The 17,025-nt window shown below is 42.1% G+C and overlaps 1 protein-coding gene across 1 annotated transcript in view; it reads left to right on the top strand.

Moving 5' to 3' along the window:
- The first annotated feature begins 2,781 nt into the window (after positions 1-2,781).
- The window catches only part of asic2 (acid-sensing (proton-gated) ion channel 2), a 388,479-nt gene continuing 374,235 nt past the window's right edge, over positions 2,782-17,025 (top strand). The window contains exons 1-2 of the mRNA XM_061711147.1: positions 2,782-2,982; positions 3,632-4,254. Coding sequence (XP_061567131.1) covers positions 2,793-2,982; positions 3,632-4,254 — 813 coding nt within the window. The 5' untranslated portion in view covers positions 2,782-2,792. The remainder of the gene's footprint in view (positions 2,983-3,631; positions 4,255-17,025) is intronic.

Here is a 17,025-nt window from a genome sequence, read left to right on the forward strand (position 1 = left end):
TAGTGTTTCCTGGGTGTTTCTGTCTTGTGCAGCTCACAGTCAGCGCCGCATACTTCTCCCACTCGTTTGAGCTGATGGAATAAATTAGTCCTGCTGCTACCTCCAGTTTTAGACTATAGCCTCCTAAGATATGTGATGCCACATCTTTAGGGTGTCAATACTATAATACTTAATTTCATAATGCTTAAGGGGAGGCCAAGTAATGAGAAATAAAAGTAAGGTGAAAATTTAATTGTTTTTATCATGATAAACTATTCATATGACCAAAGAAAATGAGTGTATTACCCTAAAAATGTGTAATTCATCCTGTTCTCACACCGGCATGATGCTTAGCCTCTAATTGTAACCTAAGATGATGATTTCTGTAATAATTGATGTTCTACATGTAGTTTTATCCTCTTGCTTTGTGCATGAAAGTATATGAATATGGAGGAAACATTGGATTTCAATTTAATGACTGATAGTAAAATGTAACTGAGGCTAACACTTCAATTCATTATTGTCCTTCAAAGTGAGTTTGACATTTGTTTTGACGATGCAGTGCATCCAGTATTCCCTTCATTTTTATTTGACCGTTGTGGCCTCTTGCATTGCTGTTTCGTGACAATTTAATGACATAATTCTTCGTGAAAGGTCATCACAAGTGTTGAATATGCATTTGGAAACTGCAAAAGAGGTGATTTTGAAAAAGAGGCCGGCTGTCACTGAGCTGGAAAAGCAAAGCAGACCCGTCACAGAGCTGGTTGCAACAGAGTGAGCTCAAGATGCAGATATTACATTGGTAATTGAGTAATATTTGACTTGTTAATATCTGATCTGGGATTATCCACTTATGTCTTATCTTATGAGAGCCTGCTGGCAGATGCAGCGCTTTTTAAATGGACACTGACAAGAGAAAAGAATAAACCACTTACGTTTACATGTAAGGCGTGCCATCTCCATCCCAGTTCAGTAGTTTTGAGGGGTTTTCTAAATCATAGCAGCACTTTGGGACGTGTAGTGATTGTCATCAATCTCCATCCCAGTTATCATTTTGAACTGATGCCAATATTTCTTTTTGCTCCATTTACTTTGAATTTAAGAACAAATAACTTTCAAAAAACTTTACCATGGAAGTGCTGGGATAGCATACTGCTGAGGTCGACTTAGATATAGATGATGCAGCATGTCTGCTACGTACGCTTGCATTCAAAGTTTTGCTCTCTTAGTTTTCTTTTTAATTACTTACTCAGCAGTAAAAATGGACTCTGACAGCGGTGGCGCTCGCAATACGTCAAGACTTTCCGTTGAGGGACACGGAGGTCACGGTTTGGAACGGAACCAAAACGGAGGCTGTCAATGAAGTGTGACTGAATGGGTATTTGGCTTTATCTTTGCATTTAAAAACCTTAACAATAGTTTAGTTTTTCCTCCCCGAGCTTCAGGAGGAAGCAAAGCAATGCATTTTAAAGTACTTTTTGGCAGAAGTTGCTGAACCAGGCTTATATTTAGTGACATGTGGTAGCTTGGGCATCACATCGGGTCAGAAGATGCTTTGAGAAAGTGAGAAGAAGAATGAAAAGTCTAGTTGGATTTCAGTTGTCATGTTTGTATCCAGCTACACAACTTGTTGGTAACTCCAGTCTCCGAAGTCTGCAAACGGATATGTTCAGGATCCATCCCCCGAGTAGTTAATTTTCTGCTACGACCTCCATGTTGATGCTGTTTCTACAAACAAAGGTGGCCTGTATCTGAACTGATCGTCTGCCCTGACAGGTGTGTGGACAAAGCTGCGTGGAGCGTCGTCTGGGTGTGTGTAAGATAGGAAAATTGATAATTTGGGTTTCATCTGACTGACAACTGCTTTTCTTAAAAATGTACTTGCCACAAAACTGTTAACTAAAAGGCAGCGACCTGACGTGTTTATGTCGGGGTGTTTCTGTGTGCGGGATGCATGTTGAGAACGACAACAGAGATTGACAGCGGTTTGGTGGGTGTTTTATCACCAAGGCAACCGAGCCCAGCCCAGCACTCCGGCCGCACCTCGATTGTTGTGATTTCAACTTATTAGTGGATGTTGTTTTTATAATAAACATTGTTAATATACACATTACCTTCTTTTTAAAACACTCAAACCGTTCTGATGTTTTATTCTCATCCTCCTCTCTCCTTCTCCTTTTCCTGCAGACATTTTTTTCCCCCCCATTTCTCTTCCTGATTAATCTGCTGCACAGAAATATCAAATTTCTCAAAGTAAATAACCAGCCTGCCGTTATTCTCCTCCGTGTCCTGCTTTCTGCTCGTGGGTCGTGTCTGGGTTCCTCGGTGTGACACTTCTGTTCAGTCTGCGTGGCCACACTTTCTCTCTTGCTCTTTTTACTTTCCTGTCTTATTTTTGTCCTCAACCTAGATATCCCTGCCTTTACTCCTCCATCCCCACTTCTGCTTCACCCCCCCCCACCAACTAAGCAACCACCACTGTTCTTCTCTCCATCTGTCTCTCCGACAGCCTCCCGTTTCGCATCCATCCATCACTCCGTTTTTGCAGTGACGAGATGTGGAAATATGAAAGGCTGAGAGACAAATACGAGCAAAGGTGGGGGGGGATTTCTGGGGGAGGAGGAAACATATTCAATAAGAGACTTCGCTTTGGGGAGATCAAGGGAGGAGAGTGTTGGCTTCTCTCCCGCCCCCCCCTCTCCTCTCCACTGTGTCTGCTGAAGAATGTGTGTTGGTGTGTGTGCGCCTCTCCCAGCTCCGCTGTTGTTCGCCGCCGCTCCAGATGAGCTGGGAAGAGGAGGGAAAGCGGTTGTATGTGGCCGAAGGAAAACGGGAGGAGTTTGGATCGGCGTGCAGGACTAACTAGCGGCTCTGATCATCGACTCTCCCTCTCTCTTTCTCACACACACACACACACACACACACGCACAAACACACGTGCGCTGTCAGGCTCGCATGCACTCACACCAGCTGGATGTCTCCTCGCTAGGCTGAAAGAGAGAGGTGCTTTGGCTTGTCATTAGTTGAGGGCATGGGATATCATGAGGAGCCTTGACATGCGTTTGTGTATCTGTCAGCTTGTGTTCTTAAGAGTCACCTCGTGTGTGTGTGTGTGTGTGTGTGTGGTGTGTTTTTTGAATAGAGATGAGCCGAGACTTAAAATACACACGGGCAGATTTCATTTGCTTGCGGCTGAAGTGACTCTCACCTCTGGCTCCGGGTGTCAGAGAGGACTTAACTCTGGTTATTTTGTCAGTGAAATGGAGCGGACACAGAGGGCATCAGAGGATGAAAGGGAAGCGGGGGGGGGCATTTGGGGATTTGGGTGTGTGTTGATGTTTGCTGGGGTTGTAGTAGGATCCACAGGCAAGTTCGAGGGAGTTATTGACCGTGTGAAGGGAAACCGAAGGGATGCCCCGAGGAAGCATCCGTCTCCTCTATCACTGTATTTCTGACAGTTACTCAGGTTTTGAGTTTAAGTCATACACTTAATACTTTCTCTCCTATGTCAGCTGTTTGTTGGTTTTACATTTGTTGCTTTTCAATGTTCTTTCCTTTTTGTTTGAGCTTTCGTTTCCCCCTTTTTTTTTAAATAAATGTGGACTCTCCAATTCAAGTCTCTTATAGAGTTTTCTTTTTAATGTTTGTGCAGGTGTGAGTGCAGCGGGGGGGCTCCCTGGCTGCGGAGGTGGAGGGCTCAGCATGGATCTAAAGGAGAGCTGTGGGAGTCAGGGGAGCCATGAGAGTTCGAGCCTGCGCCCCACCTCCTGGCAGGCCTTTGCCCAGACCAGCACGCTGCACGGCCTGCGCTACATCTTCCCGTATGGTCGGGCCAGCGTACGCCGCCTGCTCTGGGCTGCAGCGCTGCTGTCCTGCCTCGGACTGCTAGCCTTGGAGAGCGCTGAGCGCCTGGCCTATTTCCTCTCCTACCCTCACGTGACCAGCGTGGATGCTGTAATCTCAAGCAGTCTGGTTTTCCCCGCTGTGACTATTTGCAACCTTAATGCTTACCGCTTCAGTCGTCTCACGCGCAACGATCTGTACCACGCTGGGGAGCTGCTGGCCCTGCTGGATGTACACCTGGCAATCCCCCAGCCTCACCTGGCTGAGCCCGATGTGCTTGATTTTCTGGAGGAAAAGGCTAACTTCACGGCCTACAAGCCCAAAGCGTTCAGCATGAAGGAGTTCATTGATAGGGTGGGCCATGACCTGAAAGAGATGATGCTCTACTGCAGATACCAAGGCCAGGACTGCAGCCACGCAGACTTCAAACCTGTGAGTCCACTCGTTTCTTCTTTAAAATGTTAGTTCTGATCTGTGTCCAGCTGAGTTTATACCCCCACTGAAGCTTCCTGTGCACCAGAAACACTGCTTGTTGGGTGTTTGGGTTTGTTTTTTTCCTGTTAATAAAATGACTTGATGTTTTCTGATAGACACTTCCTCTTCCACTGTGCAAGGCTGGGAGGTAACAAGTTTGTTTCCTTGGTACGCGTGTGTGTTTTGCTTCACAGGTTGCATATTTAGCTTTGTGTGCAAATGTATTCTCTGCTGTTGCCTCATTTTTGTCCTCAGTCTTCATGTAAATGCGTTGCAGAGCTGGCGAATATTATACTGAAACAGATCTGAAGTATCTTAGTCACAGAAGCAAAATGCCTGTTGTTGTTGTTGTTGTTGTTGGTAATGTGAATAATGACTTCCATCCAATCCTGCTGGCACCTTCTTCCTTTCTGCACTAAAGTATTTTCTCATATTTCTTTTTAAAGCAAGTTAGAAAATCTTGCTCGTATTATGTGATATTTGGATGGCTCGTGAAGCAGCAGGGCTCTTTGTTGCTCTGATACAGAGATGTTGATCGTGGCCTTTGTTTCAGCTGCTCGGATTCATGGCAGAACAAAGAAAAAAGGTTTGTGTACAAAATTGGTTTTGACACTAAAAGATGATTCTTAACTTGCTGCACACTTTTATTTCTCAGGCGCGGGGTTAACCGAGGTCATTGGTGTTTAGGGGAATTGAAAAGAACTGGATACTAGAGAAGGAGATTGTGAAGCTTTAAAACTGGTTGACGTTGTGGATAAATCTAATTTCTTTTGAGATGTTTTGTTATCACAAATAGAAATGCAAGCCTTTGTACAATAGTTTTCAACGTTTCGGGCACATTAATTCTGCTGTTCTTTGGGAATTGTTTATTTTGTGTGGCGATGCATCATGAAGAGTACGAAGCATACGTTAGTTTCACCAGCAGCCTGACAACTTTAGTTGTCCCTAAACGTACTTTTGACAGTGGTTTGGTGATCTCTTGTCACGAATCCAGTATTGAGACTTACTGACGTTTAGATTTTTTTAGAATGTTTAAAAAAATGTAAAACACCAAAGTTTATCTTCAACATTTTATTAGATTTTAGAGGAGAAGAAGTCAGTTGCTGTTTTTACAGAAACACATATTTTTCTTTCTAACCGTTGTTAAAAGTCTAAAATTAGGTAGTCAGCGTTAAAGGGGACTCTTTGGGGAAATAAAGATCTTGAAAACATAAATTAGGGTGTTTTTTGTAAAGTGATAACCGGCTCGAACACTTTGTCATGCCACAATGTTGGCCGTGTCCTTGTAAACACGGTTTCCGTTCCCGGCTGGTCTATAGTGGCGCATCTGCTTATGAAAACAAACAACTTGTCACTTGTTTTTTTTTTTCCTTAAACACTTTTTTCCATCTGGGGAGGTAGTAACAGAGGTGCTGTATGGGCACAAATGTCCCACTTTGAAATAATCTAATTGCAACATATTTGACAAATTATGATTTCAATTTGCGATATAATGTTTCAAAGTCGAGGTTCAGTTCATTATTATATAAACATATTTATAATTCTTTTAAAAATGACTGAAACAATACTTCTAGGGCAAGGCCAGCACTACATTGCGTTTCTTTTGTTGAAGGTTCATTGTTGTCTGTGGTGCTTCTACAGATGTCGGCACATATTCATGTTGCCTCGCTGCAGCAAAAAAGAACAATCAAACCCTCCAAAATAATCACTTTCAAGGTGGCTGAGTAATTATGACTTTCATGATTTGATAATTAGTAACAATTGTGATTTTGATTAAAAAACCTGAAATCTGTGTCGTTCAGACCCAAATGAGTGGAATTACTCAGCTTCCCATCTTCATCTCCACCGAGGCTAGATGCTGTAACACAGATGTCTCAGGAGGAGAGGGTGGAGTAGAGCCGAGATGCTCGCTTCACCCCCTAAACCATCTGCTGGGAATGGGCCTGAAAGGGAAGTCATGAAGGAAGCTGTTATGCTGCAGCTCTGACATTTTGACCACTGACGTTTTTATTGAATATCACTAAAAGATCTGCTGTGTTGACGAGAGAACCACTGAAAGTGATTTATTATCACTTCGTCTCACTCATGGTGCACTTTGTTGCATCTTATGCCCGAAGCTGACTCATTAACTTTTTTGTGATATGCTGCCTCCACTGGCCTGAAGTGGTATCATTACACTGTAAATGGTCATTTCTAACTCGTAAACTAAAAATATACATATGATAACCTAGAACTATGACCATATACGGGGATTTTTGTGACAATCAAATTTTAAAAGTAGGTGCACAAGCTTTCAAACAGTTTACATATTTCAGATTTTACGTAAAATGTTGTGTGTTCTTAAATTTTTGCTGAAAATTAGAAGGGAAAAGTTGTTCACTGGCTCGGCCACAAACAAAAACATGACTGTGGTTTACTTGGATCAGTGTGGACACAGAAACTGCACTCTAGTGTGCACCCGCACAGCTGTAACGAGAACTCTTTGCGGTTTGATCCCAGGACGGGTCGTGTCCGACATGTATGAGCTGAAAAGTCCTCTTTAGGGAGCTGGGCAGAGAGCGACCGCATAAGCAAATATGGCAAAAGATAGAAATGGACAAATGAGTTTCAGTCAAAAGTCTTTATTGACAAAATTGATAGTTTGCTCAGAGTGATACAAGGTAACGGTATAGAAAAAGAGAGAGTCCTACACTGGGTCGAAACAAGCAATTTTTGTGTCGCTATGCTTTTCAGCTCTTTGGTTAAGACCACTTGTCAAAGAAACATGACATTCAGACAATGGTTCTTGTTTGTACTCCAGTGTAAAGGAGATACGCCGGCTGAAGGGGCTGAAATGGCGCCCGGCCTTTTAGAGGTTCCGGTCTGATGGGTTTGCCCAGAACTCCCGCTAATGGAAATGCGAGTGATACCGGACAATGACAGCAGTGACCTTTTGTCACAGTGTTTGGTTGGAGTGAAAACTGCACTTGTAAACACAAACTGAACGAAATAAAACATGACAATGTAATTTGGTGTGTACCAAGGCCGCACCGTAGACCCCACCAACATATACGAAAACAACCTATTAGGCTGCAAGTAGCTGAATAATCTGTAGATGATAAAAACAAAATTAAATATTTCCATCTGTTTGTCAACTGTGCAAATGACCAATCACCACTGAGCTGGAAGATCAGGTCAGCCGTGACATTTATTTGGTTTTACATAATGTGTTGATGCTAGAAATGTAATATTGACAAATTGGTGTAAGCAAGTATTTTGGCTCATCATTGCAAACATTTTTGTCGACATCTATTTTTTTTTTTTTTTAAGTAGGAGTCAGTCATTCTATGCCTTCAGTCATTTAGTTTCAGCAGAAACACACCTATGACAGTTTTCTTGGCTAATTGTGATTGAACATGTTCTCAAAGGTCTGACCTTCCAATGCTTATTTTCTATGAACTAAAACCAACCAATCAAGTGGTCCAGAAGTTATATTATGGGAAAGGCAAGTGTATTTGTATAGCACAAGTAAACAACAAGGTGATTCAAAGATTTACAGAGACATTAACATCACATAGTAGAAATAAAAAGTAGAATTTTTAAAATTTAAACAAAAAGAGAGGGGGAAGAAACCAGTAGTTTAACATATGATCAAGTTTTGAAACTCAAACTTAAAGGGAAAGTTCGGTTTTTTAAAACCTGGACCTTATTTCTGGCATTTTTTATGGTCGTATACTCACCCAGGCAAGTTTGGTGTCATTTGGAGTCTTTCGGAAGATAGTAGGGGTTTTTTTGCGAGCCGCTTCTCCATATAACGGTAGTGAATGGGGCACAGCGGGACACAGACGATGCAGCGTCTAAATAACACATGATTGCCGCGAAACTCTTCATTTATTTTATGAATCACTAGATCTGCTTCCAGGACCTGTTGTCTACATCCGGGGCTGTGTGTGTAACAAATAAATCAGTTTGTAAACAAGACCTCTGAACTCATGACGTCATCTCTGTGCACGCACTCTGTCCTCCGTTCAGTGAGCTCTTCAGCCGTATACTCTGGCTCAAAACGGTAAGGACGTCCATCATATTCAAAGTCGTCGTCCACAACCTCAGAATTTGACAAATATTCAGACATGTTTCAAATAACTAACAGTAGCGAACTCCAGCTGTACACAGAGCTGTGTCTGCGATGCGCGCACAGAGATGACGTCATGAGTTCAGAGGTCTTGTTTGCAAACGGATTTATTTGTTACACACACAGCCCCGGATGTAGACAACAGGTCCTGGAAGCAGATCTAGTGATTCATAAAATAAATGAACGAGTTTTGCGGCAATCATGTGTTATTTAGACGCTGCATCGTCTGTGTCCCGCTGTGCCCTGTTCACTACCGTTATATGGAGAAGCGGCTCGCAAAAAAACCCCTAATATCTTCCGAAGGACTCCAAATGACACCAAACTTGCCTGGGTGAGTATACGAACATAAAAAATGCCAGAAATAAGGTCCAGGTTGTAAAAAACCGAACTTTCTCTTTAAAAGTAACGTTAATCAAATGCAGCTTAGAACAGGTGTATCTCAAACATGGATTTAAAAGAAGCGTTTCAGCTGATCTGAGGCTTTCTGGGACTTTATTCGAGACATGTGGAGCATAGAAGCTGAACACGTTTCTCTTTGGCTACAAAGACAATTGCCTAAATTTGTTTTTTGCTTAAATGGAGAAATTTGTGGCACATCCAGTCATAAATCTCCTCAATGCATTTACCAAGAGCCTGTAAAGGGCTTTGGTCTCCTTGTGACTTTGTAATATATATCTGCTTGTCTCTGCATAGCTAACGTAACTTATTTTGTTATTTATAATCTGTGCCAGTGGGAGCATGTTTAACAGAAGACGTCCCAATTAGCTGTTGATACAAAGTACTTCCTGTTCTCTAAGTCTATGTTTTGAACCAGTTTAGTACAGTTCTGGGAAAACCCGCCCAGTTCTCTCTCATGTGAGTGATATATTATGGTCATTGTATCAAATACAAGAAGTAAAACCACTAAAACTAAGACTGACATTTTTCCACCGTCTGTATTCAAGAATACTGTTCGTCATCAGACTCTTTGGCTCAGTGCTGTGATGCTGACCTGACTGAAAGGCCTCATAGAGGATATGTCGTGCATATTATAGATCAAGATATCCTAGATGCGGTCTGCACTTTCAAGTACAAGTACATTTAGAGCTGAAGGACACGGTAAGGTATACTTATTGAATAGTAAGCAGCAGGGAGCTTACGGTAACCAAGAGACGGAAGCACTTGGGTTCAAAGAACCTGAACGGCACTGTTGAAAGGGTAACAATAAGATAAACAAGGTGAGCAACAAATGGGGAACTGCCTTTTATCATTCTGCATTAACTACTCTACAGGGAGAGTGGGTATTGTTAGATGAGCTGCTTTACAGCAGCGCAACACAGTGTGTAAACACGTTTCTCCATACACCCACTGACGTCAAGCATATAAGCAGCGAAGGTTCTCCGCTCTCCAACGTCGTCAGACTCAGGGCACAATTACTCAGTTGAGTGTGAATGCACGCATTGCTATAAAACTGTAGGTGTGACTGGTTAAAGCAGATTGTGGGTTTTCTCTGTCAATGTGTTTATATTATTGTCTTAGAAGCCTATTTTAATTCAGATGACTAAATGTTATAAAATGTTGACACACAAGGAAATGGTCAGATGGATTTAAGGTTTCTGAGGATGTTACGCTTCAGTTTGACCTTAAGTCCAGGAGCATGTAGCAAGAACTGCATCTTTGTGTACAACACGATAATAAGAGATTTTTCTTTTTTTTATGTAAAAATGTGTAGATCCTAAATGCTGCTTTGCATTTATGAAGTATGAAAGAAAACAGCCCATATTAAAGCAGTTTATCATAAAGAATTATGTATTCATGAGATAAAAAAAAGTCTACACACACACGATAGCCCACAGCTGTATATTATTGAGCTGCATGGATGTCAAGTAAATCAGGGAAGGACAGAGATTGAGATGAATATCAGTAATAGGAAAAGAAAATAATGTGTTTTATAAGAACTTGTTTACAGTGATTTATTTTTTTTTAAATACTTGAGTATTAAACAGAAAGCAAAGAGAAGCTAAAACAAATGATTGGCCGGTGGCTGTTAGTTATATCACAAACTGAGTTACAAAGCAACATGACGTTTTATGGTACAAGGAGAGTATATCAACTGAGACACAAAGGACACACGGTTCCATCAGGCCTGTTTTCTGCTAAGTGAGATGTCTCGGTGCTCCGTCGCCGTCAGCCCACAGATCTCACACACCGGCGTTGCGCAGCTTGGTGCCAGTGGAGACGTAAAAGTGAAGCGCTATCAATCTCACACGGGTTTGGCTTCAGTATCTCATCTAGAAATCAGTCAGATCTCCCCGTGTCTTCATGTGTATCATCTTCAAATTGCACTCGGGGAGCAATGCCAGTTCTGTTTGGACTGATGAAAATTTCAGAAAAGATCAACTGACTTTGTTAAAATTAGTTATCTCAGTATCACATATCACAAATAATGCAATATACTGATGAGACAGAGCGGTTCTCTCTTTATTTGTAATATAATATATTGGAAGGGGAAAATAAGAAGGAAAAAGAAAAAAACCTTGCTGGGAGTATTGCTTATAATCCCTCTATTTCTTCATGATTTCTGCATTTATGTCAGATGAAATGAATTAAACTTATTCATAACTTTTCAATCGCACTACTCTACAAATTCTTAGGTATATACTTTTGTGATCAACACCATTTTCAAGTTGTATTTAGTGAGTAGTGGTATGTTCTGCCTGTCTGATCTATTATTATTAGGTTTTTACTGATCTCTTAATTTATCAGTGATGCAAACCCAAATCAAGTAGCTCAATGAAGTTGCACTCACGTTTTTGATGAGCTGGACTCGCTTAGTCTTATCCCAAAGAATGCATCAGTGTCGTTGTTGCACCTCAGCTGTGCGCCGCCTGAGACACTAAATCCTTTCGGTCGTTGTTTGTAACCATGGGATTGAAGTCTTCGTCTTCATCGTGAGAGATACTCGATGCAGGGAAGCTAATTGGAGAAACAACAGTTGTGGATCACACATTGGATGTAGTGATTATCTATTCATGCCTTCAGACAGACGCTTTCCCCTGGAGCTGATCCATATTGCAATGAGCCGCAGCAAAACTACAGATGAGGATTTCTCAACTCACGTCTGCCAGGAAAAATGTGATATTTATAAATTCATGCTGTTGAATCTTCAGTGTTATTGCAAAACTGGCTTTGCTCTGTCTTTGCTTCCACATGCGTCCCAGCGAGTCTCAATTTAACTCTCCTCAGCAACTGTCTTACATGTTGTGTGACACATCTTTCACCCCGAGCTGTGTTCAGAGCTAATCGCGTTGACAGAGGCTACTAGAAGGCACTGTCATCCTCTTTGCCCTCTGCCTGTTGCTGCTGCTGAGATTCTCCTGACTTCTCCCCTTTCCTCTGTCAGCTTGCTCCTTCTCTTACAACCGTATGTTGTCAGAGTTGTCTCACATTAAATTAAAAGGAAAAAAAAAACTTCCCAGATTTGCTAAAATACATGCATACATGAATGAGAACCAGCACACAGAGGGATGATGTTACCATGGCACTCCAGGGACTGGAGTCTGTGTTTGAGTGGCACTGTGATGAATGACCAGTGGGAAGATTGTGGAGACACAGGATGAGTGTGGTGTGACTGATGGAACTGGAGCATCGCACTGCATAAAAGAAAAATGAAAAAAGTACCCTCATTTTCACCCCTATGTATTTTTTTTTGTCACCTCAGACATTTTAAACCAATTTTTTAGATGTGCAGACTATTCATAAGTTTTATTTATGCTGTAATGTACTTACTCGGCGTGATTTCTTTTTTTTTTTTTATTTGCAAATGAGCGCTCTAGCATAGTTTCTTTTTTAAACCAAAAAGGATGGCTCATCTCAAAGAAAAGGCAGCATCCTTCCTCACAAAAGCCTGTTTTTTTTACTTTTTTTGCCCTTCAGTGCAACATCTCTGCAGGGCTGCTGAGTTGTCACAAGGCTGCACTGTCCTAGTTAGTGAGGTTTTGACTATGCATAAGTGAGAGGGCTGTGGTTCTGATTGGGAAAACCATGAATAAAATCTGAATTTTCGATTCAGTCCGTGTCCATCTGTCCAACAGAAATCGCCCACCTTTTTCCTGTTTACTTCCGTTTCACTTTAAATTTATGCTAGAAAGTAACAAAATTTGTTATTTATGTTTTCAGGTTAAAAAAAAGATTTTCCACCACAGAAGTGCAAGAGTTTCAGTTAGTAGAGATGGAGACACTATTGTACAGAAAGTATTCACTCATTAGTAAGACATGAATCTTTACTGGATCATATGTCCACTAATACTCAAATCACACCTGCTGTAAGGTCGTAAACAAAAACTGATGCTTGAACACTATAAGTATGATTAGTATTGGATTATGTTTATTTGCAGCAATATCAGTGCAACAGTTCTTTTGGCCTCTTCCAGTTGGCAGTCGCTGCATACAGGCGGGCCTCGCTGGCAGGCGGAGACGAGTTGCTGTTCTCGACACTCTATGTATTGTTCGGTTTTAAACCGAGACCACTTGGTTGCATCTCGCGACAATTTCAGAGTCGGCTTGACACATTTTTACAACTTGTCAACTTGGACCGATGCCCTTAGGGTTTGCAGGGAGAGGGAATCTGTGTGTGAGGTGCTGCAATGTGACAGCAGGTCTGTCATCTTCATAGCAAAGCTGGTTGGAGACGGCTGAAACTGGGCGCTGCCATTCACCCGTGTCCTTTCAGTAAGCAACATATTTTAGCTTCACCTGGCTTTTACTTTGCTTAGCCCAGAATCATTGGTTTGAGTTTTATTTTGAAAGAATGAAGCTTTTCATAGTCCTGAATTTCTGTTGACGATGTGATATCAGCCAGTGATCTCTTTTACAGGGGCACAGATCCTTCAGTTAACGCTCCAACAGTTCATATGTAGTAAAGATGTTACAGCAAGAGTAAGGTGGCGTGCTCGTGTATCACTCGTTGCGTTTTGTGATTTATATTACATAGCATGTTCTCATCATAGTATCTGCAGCAGATAACAGCCTAAACTTCACAATACTATTTTAGTTTTTCTACTGTTGACAAATAGTCATGTTTGGTACAGTTCAGTCATGTGTGTTAGCCAGATGGACCTGTGTGGGATCAACCAGCGCTCTAGAAAAGAGCAGCAACCATGTCCTGTTGCCATCAGGATGTGGAGATTGTGCCTTGTAATGTCAGGAGTAGTTCATAATTTCATTGCCTCTGATATTATGCTGTCGCTGCTCTCAGCACCAACATCAAACGCAGCGCTGGTGATTGGTTTGGATTGGTTCTTGTCATCCAGGTATTGTTGCAGGCAAGCGAGAAGGGGAAGACTGCCAGCTGTCCTGCAGAGCTTGAAAACTCAATTAAGGGGAGTGTCTTGAAAATGAAATGCCCCCCCGAATACCAGTGTGGCAGCCTTTTGTTGGTCTGACCTTTCCAGACGTTTTACAGTCAAACCAACTATGGCTCAGTTCAATACAGAAACCTTTTCTTTGTTTCATGAAAAAACAAGACAATATTTGTAGAACATCTAATTAATCTGTTAAATTAAGGGACTCTCTATTAGACTTTGCAAATGTTGCGTAGCATTTTTCTAAGATGATAATGAGGTTGACTGTATCAGAGATGCTTATCCATAAAATAAATTATTTCAGTATAATTAAAAGGAGAAACAGTAATAGTTGCATGTGGAGGAAACGCACTTCTTCTTCCAAGGTTGTGCTCTGTGCTGAAACGTCACCGGTGTAATTGAGCACTGCGGGGCGCCTCGGTGCTGGAGGGGGTGCTGACATGGAAGTGTGTCTTTCTGCTCTGAAATAGTTTGCCAGGAAATTCTCCACGATACTTTAGTGCCTTCATGACTGACAATTTGTGATTTTTCTCTTTTGCTTTTAAAGAAAAAAGGAGCGTATGCACCTTGCCCTTGCATAACTAGTGCCTCCCCACCGATAAAACTGATAAACAAGAAGGATGAAATTTCTTATTTATTCTGTGTTTGCGTCATTTGGTAATAAAATGGAAAATAGAGTAAGGTTTTATCCCATTTAGCTCTGAAACAGGGATACCAAAGAACTCAGTGATGCAAGGATTTATTTATTCCTCCTTTTGACTCGATCAGATTTCAGCAGCTTTGCTCTGGGGCGTGTAAGGGTGGGATGTTTCACACCTGCAATTTTAATCATAATCCAACTAAAAGGTCTAAAACGCCCAATTAGATGTTAAAGCTTGCGTATTTCTTGGGTTTCAAGAGTAAAAGCAACATTGAGTAACCATAAAGCACACAGTGTCTGGTGACGATATACGAGTTAATAACTAACATGAGTGTAACTCCATCATCATCCTGTAGTTACATTGAGTTGAAGTGTAAGGAACTGAGTTTACCTTCATCCAGACTGCTCACCTTCAGGAAGGAGTGATTACAGCAGGAGATCATGTTTCATGCATACATACTTTGATGGACTTCCCCTTGGCGCTGTTTGTTTTGCTGGGTGTGATTACAGCCTTGATTGAATGCTGAATGATCACAGTGACAAGGCATATCAGTGTCTGCCGCTGTGAATCAAATCGGAGTGCCTCGCCAGCGCTCCCCGCGTGCTTCAGTAATATGGATAACTAACCCTCCAGCTAAGTAGACCGGGGAGAATCCAATCACACTCCCAGCTTTAAAACTTGATAACAGCCAGACCCTGCATCACACAGACACTAATTAGCCACTCGTCTCTTCTGACCGGAGCCGTTGTTGGAGAAGCGCTGCCAGTGTAATGGTGTTGGCTGGACACAGCAACAGCAATTAGCTGTTACATGCAACCTGTGGCCTCAGCACTTCAGCGGCTCGGGGCTGGAGAGACCGGCACAGGACTGAGTCACTCCTTCGTGGTGTTTTTTGTTTGGTTTCTCCTCCTATGTGAAGCTCGATCGCTCACTGCATTTTATTACTTTCAATTCATTTTTCATCATTGGAGTTCAGTGCATCACCTGAAGATTCACTGAGTGTTACTGTATTAATCACCGTAATGTGGCATCACAGTGGCATTTCAGACTCCCGGGAGGCGTGATAGCTCAGTCTCTTAAAGGGCACGGAAAGCACCAGTGCCATCCACAGGTTCTCTGGTCTAAAACATCCCATAGAAGCAGAAACCTCTGCTTTTTCGCCCCCAACTTGGAAGAAAAATGACAGTGCCGTAACGGATAGGCAGCTTAGTACGGGTAGTGCTTATGTGACAGGCACTGCAGCAGTCTGCAGCGGTGGATTATAGTAGGCTGCTGATACGTGTTTTGTGACGATGCTTAAAGGAGCAAGCGTTTCCCCCAAGCATTTCCCTTATCTTCAAACAACTGATATTTGGATTGTATTAGAATGTATTTCATCACTAATTAATGAAATGAATAATTCATTGGATGGAAATTAAAAGGAAAGAACATGGCTGCAAGCTTCAAGCCCTGCATCCGTTTCGGGAGTTGAAATCATGAAAAGAATACACAAATGTCCTGTCCTGCCAACACCGAACCACGGAAAACCCTTATCTTGTCTCTTTGCAAGATAGCAGGTTGCAGTCTCCCCCCGACTGCTGGAAAGGATGGATCCCAACCATGAAGTGTGTTTGCAAGGCTTTATTATTTATTTATTTATTTTGTGTGGACTGCATTGATTTTAGTCAATGGACCAGTGAACATGATGGCGTATACGATGGCAGCATTTATATTCTATTTAGTTCAGTTGCACAATCCTTAAATCCATTGTATAGGGTCAGGGGCGGATCTAGGGGTGGGGCCATGGGGGCCGAGGCCCCGCCTGTAATCTGATTGGCCCCTGAAGTGCCCCTGTTCTGTCAATAAACGGGCAAGCTGAGAATTTGATGATCATTGCTGCAGTTCCACCCCCAAACTACTGGTGACGCCTGTTGCGTCAATACAAGTGAATAGAAGAATAAACAGCTCGGTGCACTCTAGGTGGGACAAACCAAACATGTGTGTGCTGCCGCGGCACAAGAGACTCGCGGTCCACTCTTTTAAGAGCGGACCGCTCTGCCGCCGAGCTCCGCGGCGCGCAAGAGGGCGCCTGCCACGGGGTCTGTGCTGCACCTAAAATGTCTCAATTTAGTAAAAAAAATCTCATTACACTGAAAACAAGACTCATCACTGGAAAAAACAACAATTTGCACCTGTTTCAAGTAGATTTTCACTTGAAATAAGTAGAAAAATCTGCCAGTGGAAATCTGCTTGTTCCACTGGCAGATTTTCCTACTTATTTCAAGTGAAAATGTACTTGAAACAGGTGAAAATTGTCAAATAAGTTATTTTTCTGGTGTTATTTTTCTGGTGATGACTCTAAATGTTGAAATAGTAGTAAAACCACATTCATTGATGAAATGACATAAGGGATGGAAAGGGGGGATGGCAGTTTTACAGGGGGGATGATTTGGACCATTTTTATTTCAGGGGGGGACGATTTGGACCGTTTTTATTTCAGGGGGGATGATTTGGACCGTTTTTATTTCAGGGGGGATGATTTGGACCATTTTTATTTCAGGGGGGGATGATTTGGACCATTTTTATTTCAGGGGGGGATGATTTGGACCGTTTTTATTTCAGGGGGGGATGATTTGGACCGTTTTTATTTCAGGGG

The sequence above is a fragment of the Cololabis saira genome, chromosome 21, assembly GCF_033807715.1.
Source record: "Cololabis saira isolate AMF1-May2022 chromosome 21, fColSai1.1, whole genome shotgun sequence".
NCBI classification, from domain to species: domain Eukaryota; kingdom Metazoa; phylum Chordata; class Actinopteri; order Beloniformes; family Belonidae; genus Cololabis; species Cololabis saira.